The sequence below is a fragment of the Falco rusticolus genome, chromosome 7, assembly GCF_015220075.1.
Source record: "Falco rusticolus isolate bFalRus1 chromosome 7, bFalRus1.pri, whole genome shotgun sequence".
Taxonomy (NCBI): Eukaryota; Metazoa; Chordata; class Aves; order Falconiformes; family Falconidae; genus Falco; species Falco rusticolus.
In genome coordinates, this window is record NC_051193.1 from 66,039,278 (window position 1) to 66,056,815 (window position 17,538).

At 39.6% G+C, this 17,538-nt stretch overlaps 1 protein-coding gene across 35 annotated transcripts in view; it reads left to right on the forward strand.

Moving 5' to 3' along the window:
* NRXN3 (neurexin 3) overlaps positions 1 to 17,538 on the forward strand; it is a 1,022,019-nt gene that overhangs the window by 440,493 nt on the left and 563,988 nt on the right. For all 35 annotated transcript variants that reach the window (XR_005105297.1, XR_005105300.1, XM_037394470.1 and 32 more), the window contains 4 exons: positions 7,762 to 7,881; positions 13,818 to 14,199; positions 15,575 to 15,765; positions 16,295 to 16,468. Coding sequence is in view for 33 of the 35 variants with exons in the window: in XM_037394470.1 (XP_037250367.1) it covers positions 7,762 to 7,881; positions 13,818 to 14,199; positions 15,575 to 15,765; positions 16,295 to 16,468 (867 nt within the window). In the remaining 2 variants the exon portion in view is untranslated. The remainder of the gene's footprint in view (positions 1 to 7,761; positions 7,882 to 13,817; positions 14,200 to 15,574; positions 15,766 to 16,294; positions 16,469 to 17,538) is intronic.

The following is a 17,538-nucleotide window of genomic DNA, read 5'->3' on the forward strand; positions in this document are numbered from 1 at the left end:
GAGATTTGAAACTAAACAGGAAGAGAAACTCCAGTTGTCTTACTGTTTGTAGTGCAGTTCTTCTGTGTTTCAAATAAGGTACGTGAGTGGGATTAGTGAGAAGCTGTTTGGATTTGGTACCTGTACTATTATATCTACCCAGGAATAAACAGAAGATTTAAATATCTGATGTTGTCACACCTGTATCTTGCTTTGATTAGCACTGCATCACTGGAAAGCTAATAAAATGTGAAGCTATCTTAGAACACGATTTCTTTACCTCTTCATTACTGTTGTGGTCTGCAAAAGTCTGTGCATGATTGTTGCTGTAATAGTTGGTTTAAAATACTGTCCTACAGTAAAACTTTGTGAGGTTTTGCATGTTTCTTGAGCCATAGACTCATTTTGTGGGTGGCAGGCTGCATCCATGAAACGAACATACTTGAAAACAACAGGTATTTGCTATTAAGAGGGTGAATCTGGGGTGAAGTTCTAGAGTTACTTTATTCATCACCAAGGTATAGTTGTCTTCAAAGCAAAGTGTAGTAGCAGGCACAACTCCTTTGTACTTGTACAAAACCGCTGGCGCAGGAGCTGCAGTGAGCTCGCTCGCTGCCATCCCTGTGGCAGGAGCTGCTCCCCCCGGCACTTCACGGCTCTGTTGATTTACACCAACAGCCCTCCTGAGCTTTGCTCTCTGGAAGTCTCACGTGCACAAATATTTCCTTTGACAAATCGTCAATGAGTCACAGGACAGCAGCTTCTGAGTTCTTTATACCTATGCCAAAGCTGTTGTTGCCCCGATCTGTTAGGAAGAGATGTCTATAGTGTTCTGGCCAACGTGGAGGGTTTCACACGACAGCCCCCTCTAAAAACAAAGGTAGAGCTGGCCTGACTCAAATCACTTTGAAGTTGATTTAATTAAACTGTTTTAAACCTTAATTTTAAAAGCATGAATACTTGATTATTTTTTTCATACTTCCATGTCCTTTTTTGTCCTCCCAGCTGGCTGTGAATTTAAAATAAACCCCCTTTCCTTAAAAGTGGAAATAGGTCCCCCAATAAAAATGGGAAACCATCTATTACCATTAAAAATGGATAATATCTTGAACAGATAACAAAAACCTTAGTTTTAAATGCTGAAAACTTTTCCATTTAGCTTGAAGCTGAGACAGTTTGAACGTTTTCGAAGCAGAATAAAATTTTCTTTGGAAGGACTGAAACATCCTTTCGCTGAAATTGTAATCTCCTATTTAAACGCTTCTGGGGGGTGTGACATTCTTGTTAACCCAAATGTTTTCCTGATGTCTGTTACAAATGATTCTAGTGTAGAGATACACACAGTTATGTAGTCTCTAAAAGTGTTAAAATTCAATAGCAATGAAATTGAGGGAAACAAGTACAACCCACTGCCCCTGATGGAGGAACCTAGAGACAAGTGTGATTTGTGCCAGGTGTGACCTGTACCATACATGCAATCAAATTGTCTCTTTTTTGTTTCTAATCACAAATTGCATACACATTGAGTAAAAGACACACAGCATGATTTCTGCACTGAGTTTTAAGAGCCCTGCGAACAAGCTGCAGTCATGATGAATGCTGCCTGAATCCGTATTGAGTCTTACTACAGCCATTGTCCAGGGTGTCTGTAAATGATCATTCAGTATGGTGCTATGTGTATTTATAGCAAAAGCAAGGAACATTTTTTTTATTTTTAAATAAGCGTTTTTTCTTTTGTGAGGACATTTTAAAACAGTTGTATTCAAACAGTTAAACCAGCTTAACTTTTTTTGGGGGGTCAAATTTATAGGGGTATTTTTCTGAGCTAAATAATAGGATGGTCTTGCTATGTTTCATTTATTTGCTGAGTTAATTCCATGCACTTGATTAGTATGGCTCTTGGGGGGAGGGGAGGGAATTCTTATCTGCACCTCTGAGGCTAATTGAGTCTGTGGCCATTTAAAGGATTGTGTAGGCACTTTTTATTGCTGTACAAATGTGAATAATTAAGCTTTGCTTCTGGGTAGGTTGGTGTAAATCATGCTCAATTTTATTGATTTCCCAATGAAGCCATGTTGTAAAGCTGTAAACATAACTTTTCTGTAAGCCTTCTAAAAGCATTTGTTTCTTAAGTGTATGCTATGTTTTGTTTAACGTGGGGTAGCACACGGAGATGATCCTCTTCCTTGAGGAAATGGAAAGGTTGGTGCAGGTAAGGTCCCCATTAAAGATTGTGACCATCTCCAGGGAAGTGCAACTGCTTATTCCTTGTTGGCAGCCAATGTTTTCTTGAAAAGGGGGATTCTAAAGCCTGTATATGAGCAAAACAAGTGTGTATATATGTAAATATGTATTGATCTCTCTCGGCTATCTATATAAAAGTCTGCAATGTACCAAAAGTCTGGGGTTGCCAGTTGTTTCCTAGCAATTAACAATGCTCCTGGAGTCGGACAGCAGATCCTGGTCAAGAAAAAGATCTTCCTGAAACTCTGTGTCCATGCTAGTGCTGCCTGGGGAAAAAAACAACAAAATTTACACTACTGACTTATACTCAACCAAGAGCAAAAAATATTGAAGGTTTTCAGAGCAGCATCCAGCTCTGCATTTGAGCCATGCATGTGTTTTGATATTCACCCCGTCTTTTGTAGGAACTCATATCAAGAAGCCATAAACATGTGTGAATAGTTTGGCAGTGTCTTTGACCTTACACCCTCCTTCCCCTGACCTTGTTCAAACCTACCTGTAGAATTTGTGATTAAATATCCTTGGACCTAGAATATATGGAAAAAAAGAATTCTTTGTTTAATATGGTAACAGCTCCATAAAATACCTGCCATATTGCATATCTGTGCATGATTATTTCATGTATGTTACTAAATAATTGTCTTATATAAACAGGCTACGTATCTTCCAAAGTAGTGTTAGTATCACTAGGGATGAGAAACAAGCGAAACTTTTTGATATTGGATGAGAGCAGATGCAGAACATAACATTTTGATGTAGTGTCTTTGGGTGATGTTTCATTAACTGCCAAACATTATTTTTGTAAAAGTTTTCCAGTTCTTTCCTTTGGCTTCATAACCTCCCTCCTCTGTGCCACATTTTTAGGGCTACAATGAAGAATCCCACTCTACAGTTGTACTAGTCACAGCTGAATATTCTTCAGAGAATCGCTAAATAGTGTCTATATAGGGTGGATTGGTTTCTTGCAAGCTTTGAGATAATCTGTCTAGCTTGCCTTGTGATTCATTCTCATGTTTTACAAATCTGTGTGCACCCATCTTTCACAGTGGATCACAACTTTTCTGATCATCATGTAAAAGTAAAAACAACTCAATGACTCCTCCCCACCCCATCCCGCCCCCCCCCAAAAAAAAAAATAATTGGGATGGGGTTGGCGGAGAACCTTCCCATTCCCAGCCCCTCTCTGCCTTGAAATGCTGATGGCTGAACAAAGCTGAGATGGTAGCTGAGCATTTTAATTACAAGAAAAAAGCAGATAAAACCCTGTTATTGTTACTGAGGGTCTTCTCTAAACAGCATTATTATATCGTTGTAGAATTAGTTCTCATTGTAATGAGGGAAAAGCCTTTTTCATGCTCATCAAATCTGGTGGTGTCCTTTCTGGTTGTCTCTTCTGCTGTTCTGTAGACCTGAATGTTTCACCTCTTCTGTAATGTTGGATAAGATATGCAATAGTGAGATAGCGTGGTTTCATGAAGGTCATTTTAATCATAGAAACGGATCAGATAATGACAGCCTGCACCAAGGGTAAAACCACGCTTTTTTTAGGTTTTTTATCTACCTGCGAGGAACTCTTCCTCCATTGCCTTTCATAGGAGGGAGGTTCTGTGTGCTGTTAACCTCTGAGGATGGGTAACAGCTGGTGTTTTCAGAGCTATTGTTTTAACTGCATCTCTCTGACCAATTGTTTGTTCTAAATGAGTGAGTTCTTGGGGGCCAGATGGAAAGCATCTTGGCATTTTCAGAAGGCATGAACTGATTTTGCCTCTTTATACTTCAGTATATTTATTCTTGGCACTTCTGCAAAGTCTATTTGGACCAAGCTATTAATTAGCACTAGTGCAACTTTGATATTGAGGTAATGATTGGGACACCCTGGGCAGATGGGAGGGTGTTCTTCCATGTTTGAAAGAATATACTAGTTGTTTTTTATGAACAATATGCAAACAAGTTTTGAGTAGATGTCAAAGTAGATGATGAGTAGCTGAGAGCACGAGGAGGAGTCACTGCAGCTGAATCAATATTTGCTGGAGAAACTTGTAACTACAACTGGACTGGTGTCCAGAGTATGGTGATGCCTGAGAGAAGTGTTTTTGCTTCTGATTGAGTAGTGTTTGCCACTGCAAAGCACCAAAGGGATACGCACTAGACTGGCTCATTTGAGTTTGAAAGTGAGAGGTAGTGATCAATTCTGTACGATGTACGGTTCCGAAGGAAGACATTAGGAAGGAGGATGTAATGACCAAGAAGGCCAGAGACACCAACAGGAGTAATGCTCTGGCAGCTTAACTATTAAGTTGTTTCTACAGTAGAAACTTTTTCTTATTCTTTTTCCTGCTAAGTGGCCTTTTAATCATCTGATGCATAAAAATTAAATTAATTGCAGAAATTACCTAATGTCCAACTGCCATCTCATCAAAAGTATTATAAATAGAAAATGTTTCCAGGCATCCAGCTTGTAACATTTCTGCACAAGTTCCTGGTCTTTCCTTGTCTTTTATCATAAAAGACTGCTGCACAAAGGAAGACATAAATCCTTGACTTTTTTTTTTCCTCTGTCCAGCTAACCTTCTGTTTTGCTTCCTCCTACATCTGCATTATCCTAGTTGAAGGGTGATGTAGGTGCAGATAGCTTGAAAGGAGGAAAAAAGCCCCAAACCACAAGACGACAAAAACCCCACCAACCTCGGTCTAAACACTTTGTTTTGGGTGTTTAGCTGCAAGACCACAGAAATGCCTTGCTGGGTAGGAGACAATACTTAGGGAGAGCATTATCCTTCTGCTATGTGGCCTGTTTTCTGTTTTCCCCAGCATCTGCAACTGTTGGATTAGGACTCTTCAAGTCATCTTTTAGAAATTGATCACACATAAATGTCTATATAATAACAGCATATATAGTAATCATGCTTAAGGAAGTGAAGTTTGGCATCCAAACGTGGGAGTCCCTCTATACACAATTCCTGGAACCACACAGAATTCAGTGGGAGCTTACACAGGGAAAACATCAACTCACTTGCATGCTGTCCGTTGAAAAATGTGGGCACACTTTTGCTGCTTTTCATGTCAGCCCAGCTGCTATGTAAATGCCTCGAAAGAATTGAGGAAGAAAACAGCTTGAATAGAGTAAAATAATGTTTAACACTTTTCTTTTTCTTTAATGCAAATATGCCTAGTTTGAAATACTTAGCCGAATGCTCTTGAGCACGTTCATGTATTGATTTTTTCTGTACAGTGTTATTTGGGTAAGCCTACCAAAACAAATCAATACGCATTGTTGCATACAAAACAGAGGCTTGTGAGTGAACAAAAGTATTAAGACCTCCTTTTTTTTTTTTTTTTTTTTTTTTATACTGATCGTATATTAAATTGGCTGATCAAGTCATGGACTTAAATAGCATGACATAGTTTGCATCTGCAATGCTTGATTTTCTAATGTATTAGCCCAAATTATTAACTAGTTACTTTTAAATAGCAATCTCATTTGTAAATAACCTTATTCATTTGGGAAAAAAAAGTTGGAAAGCTGAATTTTTTTACTTATTTGAGACTTGGTTAAACTACACTTTCTGAGAATCCAGTCATATAACTTCTATGGGTGTTTTGTTGTGGAAGTGTTAAGGTGGGCATCAAGATAACAATGAGAAGCCAAACCAACTCATTTTGGCTGACCCCTATTTTGTCAGGCTAGGGCTGAAAAGTGGGAACTTGCAGCAACTGTGAGTTACTCAACCATGTTGAATGCAGAGCTGCTGCATGGAAAGTGTATTGTCAGCTGAGCAAAGTCAGCACACCTGAGTATTTCTCTTGGCTGAGTCCTCCAGAGCTCTAATGGACCTGTGGAAAAGTAATGCTTTTTAAAAAAGCATTTGCTGCCCCTTCCTTCCCTCTCCCTCCATGCTTTCAGGTGGTATTATAGAAACACACAGGTCCAGACAAACTCCTTTATCTTCCTACCTGGGAAGTGGCTGTGTGGGCTACAGTAACTAGTGCAGTATATTTTGATGTAGGCAATAATTTTGCTGGCCATCCAGAGACATCATTTTGTGATATATGTTCTGGGATAAAATGTGCTCACTTGCTGATGTAAATCTATGTACAGTCCCTGGATATTTTTCCTATCCCTTCTTTCGCTTCTATCTCACTATGAAATACGCTACTCTTACTTGCTAGTCAAGTCCATGACGCAGATCAGAATGGGTGCAACGCATTGTGCAGAGTTTCACCTGAATTTGTGTACGTTTTATTCTGTGTTAGGTAACCAGTCCAACTAGAAGAAAAAATGCTGTTCAAAGGCTGTCTGAATAAAGAGATTGATTTGCTTGTGCTGAAAAAACATAGAGAAATAATCTGCGTATTTGATATTAGTTTTACCAGTGCAGTAAGCTGAGCTGTAGTAATGCCTTGTTGTCCCTGTTCTGCCTCTTTTAATATGTTAAACATGTCTTGCTTTTTCTTTCTTGGGTTCCCCTTTGGCCAGTTTGGGCAATGGGCCCAGACCCAATGCACAACATGTTCTGCTGTCCTCCTCCTGCATTTCTCTGACATACTTGGATCAAGAGACACTCTAGCACTGTACTGAAATGAGCATAGATGCTTTCAATTTAGCACACACCATTATTCAATTTCACTTACCATTTGACATGAGTGAGGTGTTCCAGTCCTGTAATCTGAACAATTAATGTTTTAAGTAATTGCCTGTCAACTGTGATGGGTGAGCAGCAAAACTGGACAAATATGGGTAGCACTAGTGCTATTTTCCCAGGAGCATTGTTTGCCAGGGCAACTGTCAGGGCAACTGTCATTTTACCTTTTGAAGAAGAAAGGACTCCTCTTTCCCTTTTGACCTGTAATTCAGAGGGTGAAGTAAGTACTTTATAGCCAGGCTGCTTTGCCAAAGAACCTTAAAGCAAATAACCAGGTTGGTGAGTGGTTGTCTTTCTGAGGTTTTGCATTAAAAAAAAAAAAAAAAAAAAAAAAATTTTGGGGTGGTGGTGATTGAGGTTTTCTGGGGGTTGGGGTGTTATTGTGTTTTTTTAATCTTTTTACTATTTTTTGAGGTGAAAGACTGAAACCAACCTGGTGTTCGATACCTAAGTGTTGAGAGATCAGTGTGATTAGCTTTGAAAAGAATCCCAAACACCTTGGGGCTGCTATAAATCCAGATTGTTAGGAGATCAAAATTCGGATCTAATGACTCCACTCCAGAGACATTTCAGTCACCACCTTGGTTTTTTCTAATACTGCAGTGCCCTGTACAATGAGAACCATAGCATAAGAAAAAAATCCATCCCTGTTTTAAATGCCTGTGACCCCTGGGCTGTGTGGAGGAGGGCACTTCACCCAGTAGAAGGGTCTGTGACCCTGACTCCCTCTGAGCTGGGAAGGTGTAGGTGTGAGAGGTGATTACAGGTTATAATGCACCTACACAATGTACTCGTCTGTATCACACCAGGTTGATTTTGGTGACTTTTCCCATTGAAGAAATACTAAACTAATTGTGGGTCTGGCTCTAACTGTCATACCTCTCCTCATCCCCAGGCAAAGGACCTGAAACACTTTATGCTGGACAGAAACTCAATGATAATGAGTGGCACACGGTCCGGGTAGTTCGGCGAGGAAAGAGCCTCAAGCTGATGGTGGATGATGATGTTGCTGAGGGTAAGTGTAATGTATGAGTATTTTTTTCTCATTATTTTTGTGCTTTTGTTCCCAGTCTCTTCTCTGCCGTTACACCTATTACCCCGATCTTGTGTGTATCCTCTTTACTAACCCTCCCTTCATGTTACTTTTTGTGTCAGTTCTGAAAGACTGTTCTTAGCCAGCACCAGATACTTGTGACAACTGCAGTGATACGAAACATGGGGTTAGGGATGCAGCGGTGCTAAGCAGTACTGTCTCTGGTGCCAGGCTGTTTGGGGTATGCTGTGAGTATACATCATTCCCGAGCTGCAATTGCGGCTGTTTCCAATGCTGTGGAATCAAAACCAAGGCTCCCTAAAGTGTTCCTTTGCACAAACTTTTCCTTGATGGTAGACCTATATTTGGCAGATGTGGTAGAGAATATGGATTTCTATCTCTGCTGTTTGGTTTTAGTTTTGGTTTTTTTGTTGTTTGTTTGGGTCGTTGTCCCACAGGTTCTTGTGCTTGTGGCTCCGAGCCATCCAGAAGAAAAAGCAGCTAGGGCAGTTTGTTCCCCACTTTGTTTTAGAGGTTAGAGAGGACCCTGACTCATCAGAATATATTGTATCATAACATATAGGGTGTATCAGTCCCTTTTTTTTTTTCTTTCCTTTTCTTTTTTCTTTTTTCCTTTTCCTTTCCTGCATTTCCTGACAGCTTTTTGAGGAGAAACATAGTTGAAGGGGGGAAGAAAAGATCAATGACTTGGGAAAGCTGGTGCTTTAGATTGATCTTTTCTTCATCACAGAATTATAAAGGTGATACTTTTCTGGTCCATTTCTCCACAGCTGCAAGAGACAGAAACTTACTTTTCTTTTTTCAAAGGTCTTAAAGTTCTTATAGCTGTATATAACAGTAGGAAATGGGGGTTTTGAGGAAAACACTAGCAGCCTGAAGGCTGAGAGTAGCATCACAAAGAATGGTAACTCTGGATGTGACATTGGTATGGGTGTGTGTGTTCAGTTGTGACCCGTGCTGTTGTGTCAAATGCTGATGTCCTCTGTTCTGAGTAGCTTCTCCTCAGAAGGCAACTAGAAGGAATGGCTGTTGTAGGCAATCCTGGAATACTATATCCTATCTCTGCAAAAAGTTCTTTTCTACTGTCTGAAGGCAATTAATTTTTAGTAATGTGATAATTAGGTTATGTGGAAAGACATGAGTCGGGATTTTGAAATAAAGCGCATAGAAGTGTGATTGCAGGAAAATGACTCGGTATATATTTTCCCTCTGAAGTAAACATACACTGTGCTATATAGGCTGAGAATTTGCAAGAAAGAATCAGAAACATATGAAAGAAGAATCTTTCCCTCTCATTGTTGGAATTGATGGAGGCTTGGTCAACATTCGGTTTTAGGAAAATTAAATTTTATTTAAGAGGGAACTTTCTGAATTGATTAAATATGTTGTTAAAGGCTTCATCCTGATTACTTCTGCATTTAAGAACAATTCTTCTGGATATCCTTTTTTAGCAAGCACCATGAGGTGGCACTCTCTGCATTACCAACTCAATCCGCAGAAAGCCATCTGGTTTTGAAGCCTCCTTTCCATGAAACTGAGTTTATAAATAATAATGATACAATCCTATACTAAAATAGGATGTGCATATGCACATGTATATGAATTACATAATTAAAGATGCATTACAGCTAAAAATATCTGTTAAAAGAATGCCATCATGGCAAAGTCAAAAGTCAGAAAAACCAGAGTTAAAATTTTTCTATGCAATTTGCATCCCACTTCCTTGGGCAGATGATACAGTCTTCAATGATGCGGTCACATAGATTTTTCCACAGGATTCTCGCTATCTTAGGCATAGATCAGAAGTCTAAATTGGGCCCCCAGCAAAAAATAAACAGCTTATTTGATTGTCACCTTCTTTCTTATTGCTTGCTTGGAATGATGTACGCCAGCTAAATTTTGCTCTAAATATAGAGCTGTTGTTTTTCTATGTGTGTGTGTTTGTTGTGTGCTACTCATCAACATGTTTATGCAGAACTAAGAAGCTGTAACTGGATTTATTCCCCTGTCTATGTTATACGAAGTGAGTAGGCATCTTTTTCCTGTTTTACAAGTTTGGAAACAAGGCACCAGAATAAAGCTGGATGTATTTGGAACCAATTTGGCATGATTTTTTTCAGTCATTTGCATGCACAAATATTCAGCATGTCTGTAAATTGGATCCTGTAAATTAGCTCAGCCCTTCTACTTGGAGAATTAAGTCTAGACAGTTAATGACCACCTATGAAAAATATGTAATGAAGTGAGTGACTTGGCTTCTTGCAGGATATCTAAGACAAAGTCAGAATCCAGTTCCTCTGGACAGCATTTTTCTGCTTAATTGCAAAACCCTCCTCCCACATTCCCCCCGGCCTCAGAACATCAGTGATAAATGAGACACAAATATAGCAGTCATGTTCCTCCCTACAACATCTTGCTAGCACCCAAATACCTCAGCGGAGGCTGGAATTTTTTTCTGTCTGCTACCACTTGAACTGGAGGGCTGCTGATTGCTGTAGCAGTTACAAATACAATACAGTGGAAGAATTAGGGGCGAACTCTGCAGGTGTTCAGAAAATTAGAAAATACTGGATTTCACTCCTTAATTTCTTAGGAAAATACACCTCTGTCCTGATTCTGGTCTTGTATTGTCATATCCTTTTCAGCTTTTCACTGAACTTCTCCTAATTTTCTGCACTACCACTACTATCACAGTCCTATTTATCCTAAGCCAGTCCCAGTTTTGTCATTTCTCACCTTTCCTAAAATTCTGGGTTCAGCTCTGCCAACTTCCCTCACTCCATTTCTAATGCCACCTATATTTGGATTCCCTGTCCCTGAGTACTCCAGGTTTCACTGGCCTGGCTTTTTTCTTCTACTCTGGAAACAACTTTGCATTTATCTAAGAGTGGAAGAGCTAAGGAGAAGGGGTTTCTTGATTTTGGTCTTTGACATCTCTACATTTTATTTTTCTAAACTTTTGAAGCAGGATTTTTTTTTTAAGTGATTTTAAAATTCTATTTTATTTTCTTTTTGAGAAAATACAATTCTTTTGGTTTGGAAAAATCAGAAGTTTTCATTTGTTAACACTAAAACAGCCTGTAACAATCACAGTAGTGGAGGTGAGATGATTTGTCTAAAAAAATTTTCCCATATACAGTTTCAGTTCTTGTAAACTGGCATTTTTCAAACTAAAACATTATTTCTGGTAAAGAACTGTTTCAGTACCAATGCAAATGTTTTTAAATCCTCACACTTGAATTCCTGAATAGTCATAAATATGTGACTCAGCTGCTTGTAAGTTTGTCCAGCTGTATCTGCTTGGGTTGAAGCTTTCCATGTCAATGGTCTCTTATAATTGTCTTTAAACTTAGATCTACTGCTAAAATTGGTAATAAGTGAAAAAAATAAACTATTTTGTGTAATATTTTCATATTTGGAATAGACACTTGAAAACATTTTTTTGTAGTGACAGCTGTGATTGTTTGCTGTCTTTGCAAAAAACTCGCTCATATTTGGACAAAATAAAAACTGAAAAACTGCACTTTGTACACGATCATGGGAGGTGAATTAGAAATATTTCAGTGTTTTAAGAGAACCTACGCAAGAAATAGACCATCAGTTCATTTAATCTGACTATACACCACAGGGCAGATTGTATCATCTGAGTGTCTTAATAAGTGTTTTCAGCTTTTATTCTATACCCAACAACAAAAAAATGTGAAGAGTAGGAAAAGTCTTGAAAGACCTATGATTATATTTATTTTTTCTTTAATCTTTTAACACTTGGGAACTGTTTAGGTGAGAAATGCTAGGAGATTTCAGGACATAGCACAGAATATGAGAAAGCTTGTAAGTCCCAGTTGGTATGACCTGGGGGAGTTAAAAGAGGAATTTGCTGTCGACTCAGCCATGATGATCAGTGTGACTCCCAGGTTTAATCCCAGTGACTCAGAAATACCTCTTGCAGTGACCAGTCAAGAGCAGTGTATATACGCAAACGGACCAGCAGATGCAATCAATTGCTCATTGTTTATTATAACCAAATATTATATATTTGTATATATAATGTCTATAATAACCAACCAAATAAATAAATATTATTGTTTAATTTTGTCTGTCTATAGCCCACTGAAAGCATTTATGCAGGTCTTTATCCAGGTGTCAAATTTTCACAAAATTAATATGAATTGAAATATTTTTGACCCTTCTGTTCTTTTAACCCTGTTTCATTTTGACCAGTATGTTAAAATGTTATTGGAGGCAGAGGGGCCAACAGGCAGTGTAGCTGTTTCCTTTGGAAAATCTTCTGAAATGAAGGATTTCAGTAATTGTATCGGCAGCATATACTAGAAGGTTAAGTAGAGAAACATGCAAAAGACCCTGCTGCAGTGTGGGTCCTTCCCATGGGCAGCAGTCCTTCATGAAGTGGTCCAGCATGGATCCTCTCCACAGGCCATCAGGAATACCTGCTCCAGCATGGGCTCTCCATGGGTCACAGGAAGGATCCACCTGCTCTGGCATAGGGGTCCTCTGTGAGCTGCAGTGTGGGTGTCTGCTCCACTGTGGTCTTCTCCATGGGCTGCTGGAGAATGTCCACTCTGGCACCTGGAGCACCTCCTTCCACTCCTCCTTTTCTGACCTTGGTGTTTGCAGGGTTCCTGGTTGCGTTTTTTGCTTTGTTCCTTGCTCACAGGCAGTATTTTGCCCTTTCTGAAATACACTTTCCCAGAGGCATCACCACCTTGGCCAAGGGGCTCAGCTGTGCCCAGCATGGGGCAGCCCCAGCCTCTTCTCACGGAGGCTGCCCTGCAGCTACCCCACAGCAAGCACCATGTAAACTCAATGCAACACTTCAGAAAATTTCATGCGATAAAAAATAACAGCATCTTTGTAGCAGGGTTAGAATAATGGTTGTACATTGAATGATGAGAAAACAAATAAATTTTGAGCAATTAATGAATTTAGTATTATTCCTGTTGTATATGCTAAATGGCACGAGGCCTGTGTAGAAAGGCTGTTCGCTTGTATGACCAAAAGTTGTGTGGCTGCCTTAATGAGGAACTATAGAGAACTAGAGCAAGGATGTTTGTAATGGTTTTCATTCTGATGCTGCACAACTTGTCTTTGTACTCAAACTAGTCTTCCAGCATACTGTTGTATTTCATCTGCCTGTGTGGGTTCTGCGTCTCTACTGACGCCTAGCGTGCTTACTGAAACACTTAAATATGCTTAAAGAATAGTCTGACATGTTTGGTATACAGAATAGTTTGAGTATTTTAATTAAGAGGTTTAAATACCTCAGAACGTGAGAAATAGCCCAAGTGGTAAGCTGATGATTTAAAAATATGGAGGGCTTTTTGCCTGTTACATTCTTGTGCATTTCCCTCCTGCTGTGCTCTTAAAATAAGAGAAATAACATCAGGTACCAGGAGAGGACAACAGAATAAATATTAGCAGGTTTATGACTGTTCTCACTTCTCGTTCTGCTCTTTCGATAAACATAGATTAATATACAGTGTTTCCAGGAAGGGCACTTTTAAGAGTTGTTTCAGAAGTGTCTGAGTTTTTTGGCAGATGGACTGTTGGGTCAAATAGATCACCGTAGGCTTTAAGGGAGAGACCCAGTCTTCTTCACAATCAGGGAAGTCTGTGAAGCACAGGGAAAAATACAGAGCTAGCTGCCCGTGGCCCTTTCCTCCTGTCTTCTCTTTTTTTGCCAGGTTTTGGCAACTGCTAGACTCGAGCCTCTCCAACAAGAGTTTGTGCGTTCTTTGTTGTAAAAGCTGCTGAACAGTGACCGGATGGGATTGTGTTAGTACTGCTATTAGTCTGGAAACTGGAGGGTGAAGGGCTCCCTGCAACCTGTTACTGATCCCTGAGCTTTCTGCATGTTCCTCCTTGTTTCTGTCCTTTAGGCACAATGGTTGGTGATCACACCCGCTTGGAGTTCCACAACATTGAGACAGGGATCATGACGGAGAAGCGGTACATCTCTGTCATCCCCTCCAGCTTCATTGGCCACCTCCAGAGCCTCATGTTCAACGGGATGCTCTACATTGACCTGTGCAAAAATGGTGACATTGACTATTGTGAGCTGAAGGCACGCTTTGGTCTCCGCAACATTATAGCTGACCCTGTGACGTTCAAGACCAAGAGCAGCTACCTGAGCTTGGCCACCTTGCAGGCTTACACATCCATGCACCTCTTCTTCCAGTTCAAGACCACCTCAGCTGATGGTTTCATTCTCTTTAACAGTGGTGATGGCAATGACTTTATTGCAGTCGAACTAGTCAAGGGGTAAGTGACTGTCTGCTGTATTCTGCCAGCTTATTTATAGATAAACTTACTTATAGGTAAGCTTAAAATGTTTGCATAAAGAGGAATTCACCTCAGAGTCATGTCCTCTCTGTTTGCTGAGGTGTATGACAAAACACTTAACGATAAACACTGAAGCTTACACTTCTGACTTCATCACTGACTTCCCTCTGTGGCTGAGGGAAAGACACTTTTGCAGTATGAAACATTAATCTTTTTAAGCCCTTTGGATCTAGTTAGGCTAACATTTTTGTGCTGTAAACCTTGCAGAATAGCACAGAGGAGGAGGAAATGTGCTGAGGGTTCTGAGTCTCTCTTCCCCCTTGCATTTTATTTTATTTTTTTCCTGTAACAGACTTGTGTTTCTGCTCTCTCCACTAAAGGAAAAAAAGGACATATGGGCTGCCGAATTTGTATTTCTGCTGATGATGCTTGAGGAAAAGTGAACTCAGCTTGCTTTTGAGCTGCTGTATTCTTCTCACAAGACCAATAACATAAAAAAAAAAAAAAATCCTCTCTTAGCTGAACTAATTTTGATCTCTTATACTCATCTAGTCACAGTAGAAGTTTTCCACAAATACAGTTTACTAGTCCTCTTTATTTCAGTACAACTGTAGTTCAGTCTGTTTCATTTTTAACTTTGCACATATTTGTGTAAGTGGGACATTGAGTAATAAAAAAGTAGGAGTCATGAGCTCCTGGTACTCTGAGAGCTGAATTTTGTTGTCTTTTTTTTTTTTCCTTTCTAAGTAGAATATTTATCTTCTATCCTCAGGTGTATTTCTGTTTGAACTACTTAAATAATTCAGGGTAACACTCGCATGACTTCAGTCTTCGTTAGGGTCTTTATTTTTTGTTGAAAGCTTTGCTAATTGTTCTCTAGCTGTTTAAATAAACCTAGGATCTCATGTGAATTTTAGTACAATATTTTGAGTGAGTTTCCCACTTCTTAAGGGAGTTATTCAAAGCTCAGAATGAATCTGGGGAATATATGCCCCAAATAAGCATGCCTAGTGTTGCTCCTCAGTATGTTTATCAATATCACCAATTTTAAAAAATAATTATATGCACAGACAGGGGTTTTGTGGTTTTGCAAGAACTTTGTGAAAAAGAGGAATGCTTTGTGGTTAGAATCTGATTACTCCAAATGCTGTCATTTCAAAATATACTAATCCTTACATGTTCTTGGTTGAAAGTATACAGCTATATGTTCTCAAATCTGGCTTATTAGAACTTCCTAACCCAGGGATATTTCCCTTTGTGACTTTTGTAAGTTGATTTATCAGCTCTGGCTAGAATAAGGGTCAGTAGCACTGGAATTCTTACAAACTTTAACTAGTTCTTGCTATGTTTACAGATATATACACTATGTGTTTGACCTTGGAAACGGACCTAATGTTATCAAAGGCAACAGTGATCGTCCTCTTAATGACAACCAATGGCACAATGTCGTCATCACCAGAGATAACAGTAACACACACAGTCTAAAGGTGGACACTAAGGTGGTCACTCAGGTTATCAATGGTGCCAAAAATCTGGATCTTAAAGGTAAGTTCTACAAGACTGATTGTTCCCCCCCTTTATTCTTGCAGGGCTTAACCAGTAAACAAGAGAAAGCTTGCAGGAACCATGCATTACAGAACAGTAAATCTGGAATTTACTGATTTTGGCTTTCAATTTCATTTTTCTCTTTCTCTGTTTGGCAACGTCCAGTACCAGAATAGTTTGGCATATTTTGCTTTTTCAAAAGTTGATTGTCATAGTGCAGTTTTTCCTAATTAGGATGCAATTACAATCAGGTTTTTGGGTTGGTTTTTTTTTTTTTTTTTTTGATGGTGGTTTTTGTTTGTGTGAGTGTGGGTTTTAGTTTGTTGTTTGCTTTTGGTTGTGGCTTGGGAATTTTGGGGTTTTGTGGTAAAGGAGGAAGAAATGATGACTTGCACAATATCTTGCTTTGCTTTTAACTTCTTCTGAGCATCTGTTCAGCTTGCTTTTTTTCATGCTGGGTGTGGGGGGTAGTCGTTCTAGAAGATACGTAATTTCCTCCTTCTTGTATGCTTACCCCTTTCTCCTCTAGGTGATCTCTACATTGCTGGCCTAGCTCAAGGCATGTATAGCAACCTCCCGAAGCTAGTAGCATCACGTGATGGATTTCAGGGCTGTCTAGCATCTGTGGACTTGAATGGGCGTCTGCCTGATCTGATCAATGATGCTCTGCACCGCAGTGGGCAGATTGAGCGTGGATGCGAAGGTATAATTGGCTTCAGAGAAGTTCCCCTCTCAAGAACTCCCCTCTTTACTTCATTGCTGCTCCCTGTGCATCTACTTGTCCACTTTACTGTCCATTTCATTAGTTTGCTTTCATCATGACATCCTTTGCCTCACTTGTACCTTCCAAACTCTGCAGCTTAAGGGATAGCTAGCTTCTCAGAGCAGCTTAGCAGCTGTTCTCTTGCATACTCCATCCCTGTGAGGTGGTACTTCTGGTAGTGGAAAAGAAAGATGGCACTGGGATGGACTACTACTTACTAGTACTTTTCTCAGAGTGGTTTATTAACATTACAGTACTCTTGAAATATTTTGAAAGAGGTTTTGAATCTTCAATTCACTTTTGCTTCAAAGTGCCCTTATTTGGGATCCACAGAAGTAAGCATTTTAAAGACTAAGGAGAGGCAGGGGAAATGGAAAGTAGAAGGAACCGAGGGATAAAGATTGGACCAAGGAAGGAGTTCCTTTCTGAAGAGGTGGGCCTGCAGTGAGAGCACTGGGGGCGTTGTCTCTGCTATTGGGAAAAACTTGCTCTTCTGTAGTTTCTCTTTTCCAGCCAGTTTAGAAACAAATGTAATGAGTGTCTTTTTGAAGCATGTAAATAGTAGTGATTCCTTGAAGCTCCCATTAATTAAAAGAATATTTACATCGACAGCACTGACTCAGTAGCATCAATATAGCATCAATTCCCAAAACACTTGGAATACTTACAACCAAAAAAACCCAAGCTTTTGCTTGCTGACTTAAATGAAAATCACCATTATGTCTAGCACCACTGAATACCAGTCTGCTGTGTTGGCTACCAGTCACTAGAGGAAGATGGTTTTATCAGTACAGTTGTCTGGTATGCAGGTGTGCTAAGGTGTATGTCCTGAACTGATCCTTCAAGATGGGCCTTTGCAAAGTGAAATTACTCCTTGACCATGTTTCCTTACTATGCCAAGACTGCAGGTTATATCATGCTGAAGACTTGCCACATATTGAGACTGTCCCTTCTTAGGATTGAAAGTATCATCTTAGTGCTCTCTTTGAGTATTCATGAAAAAACAAATT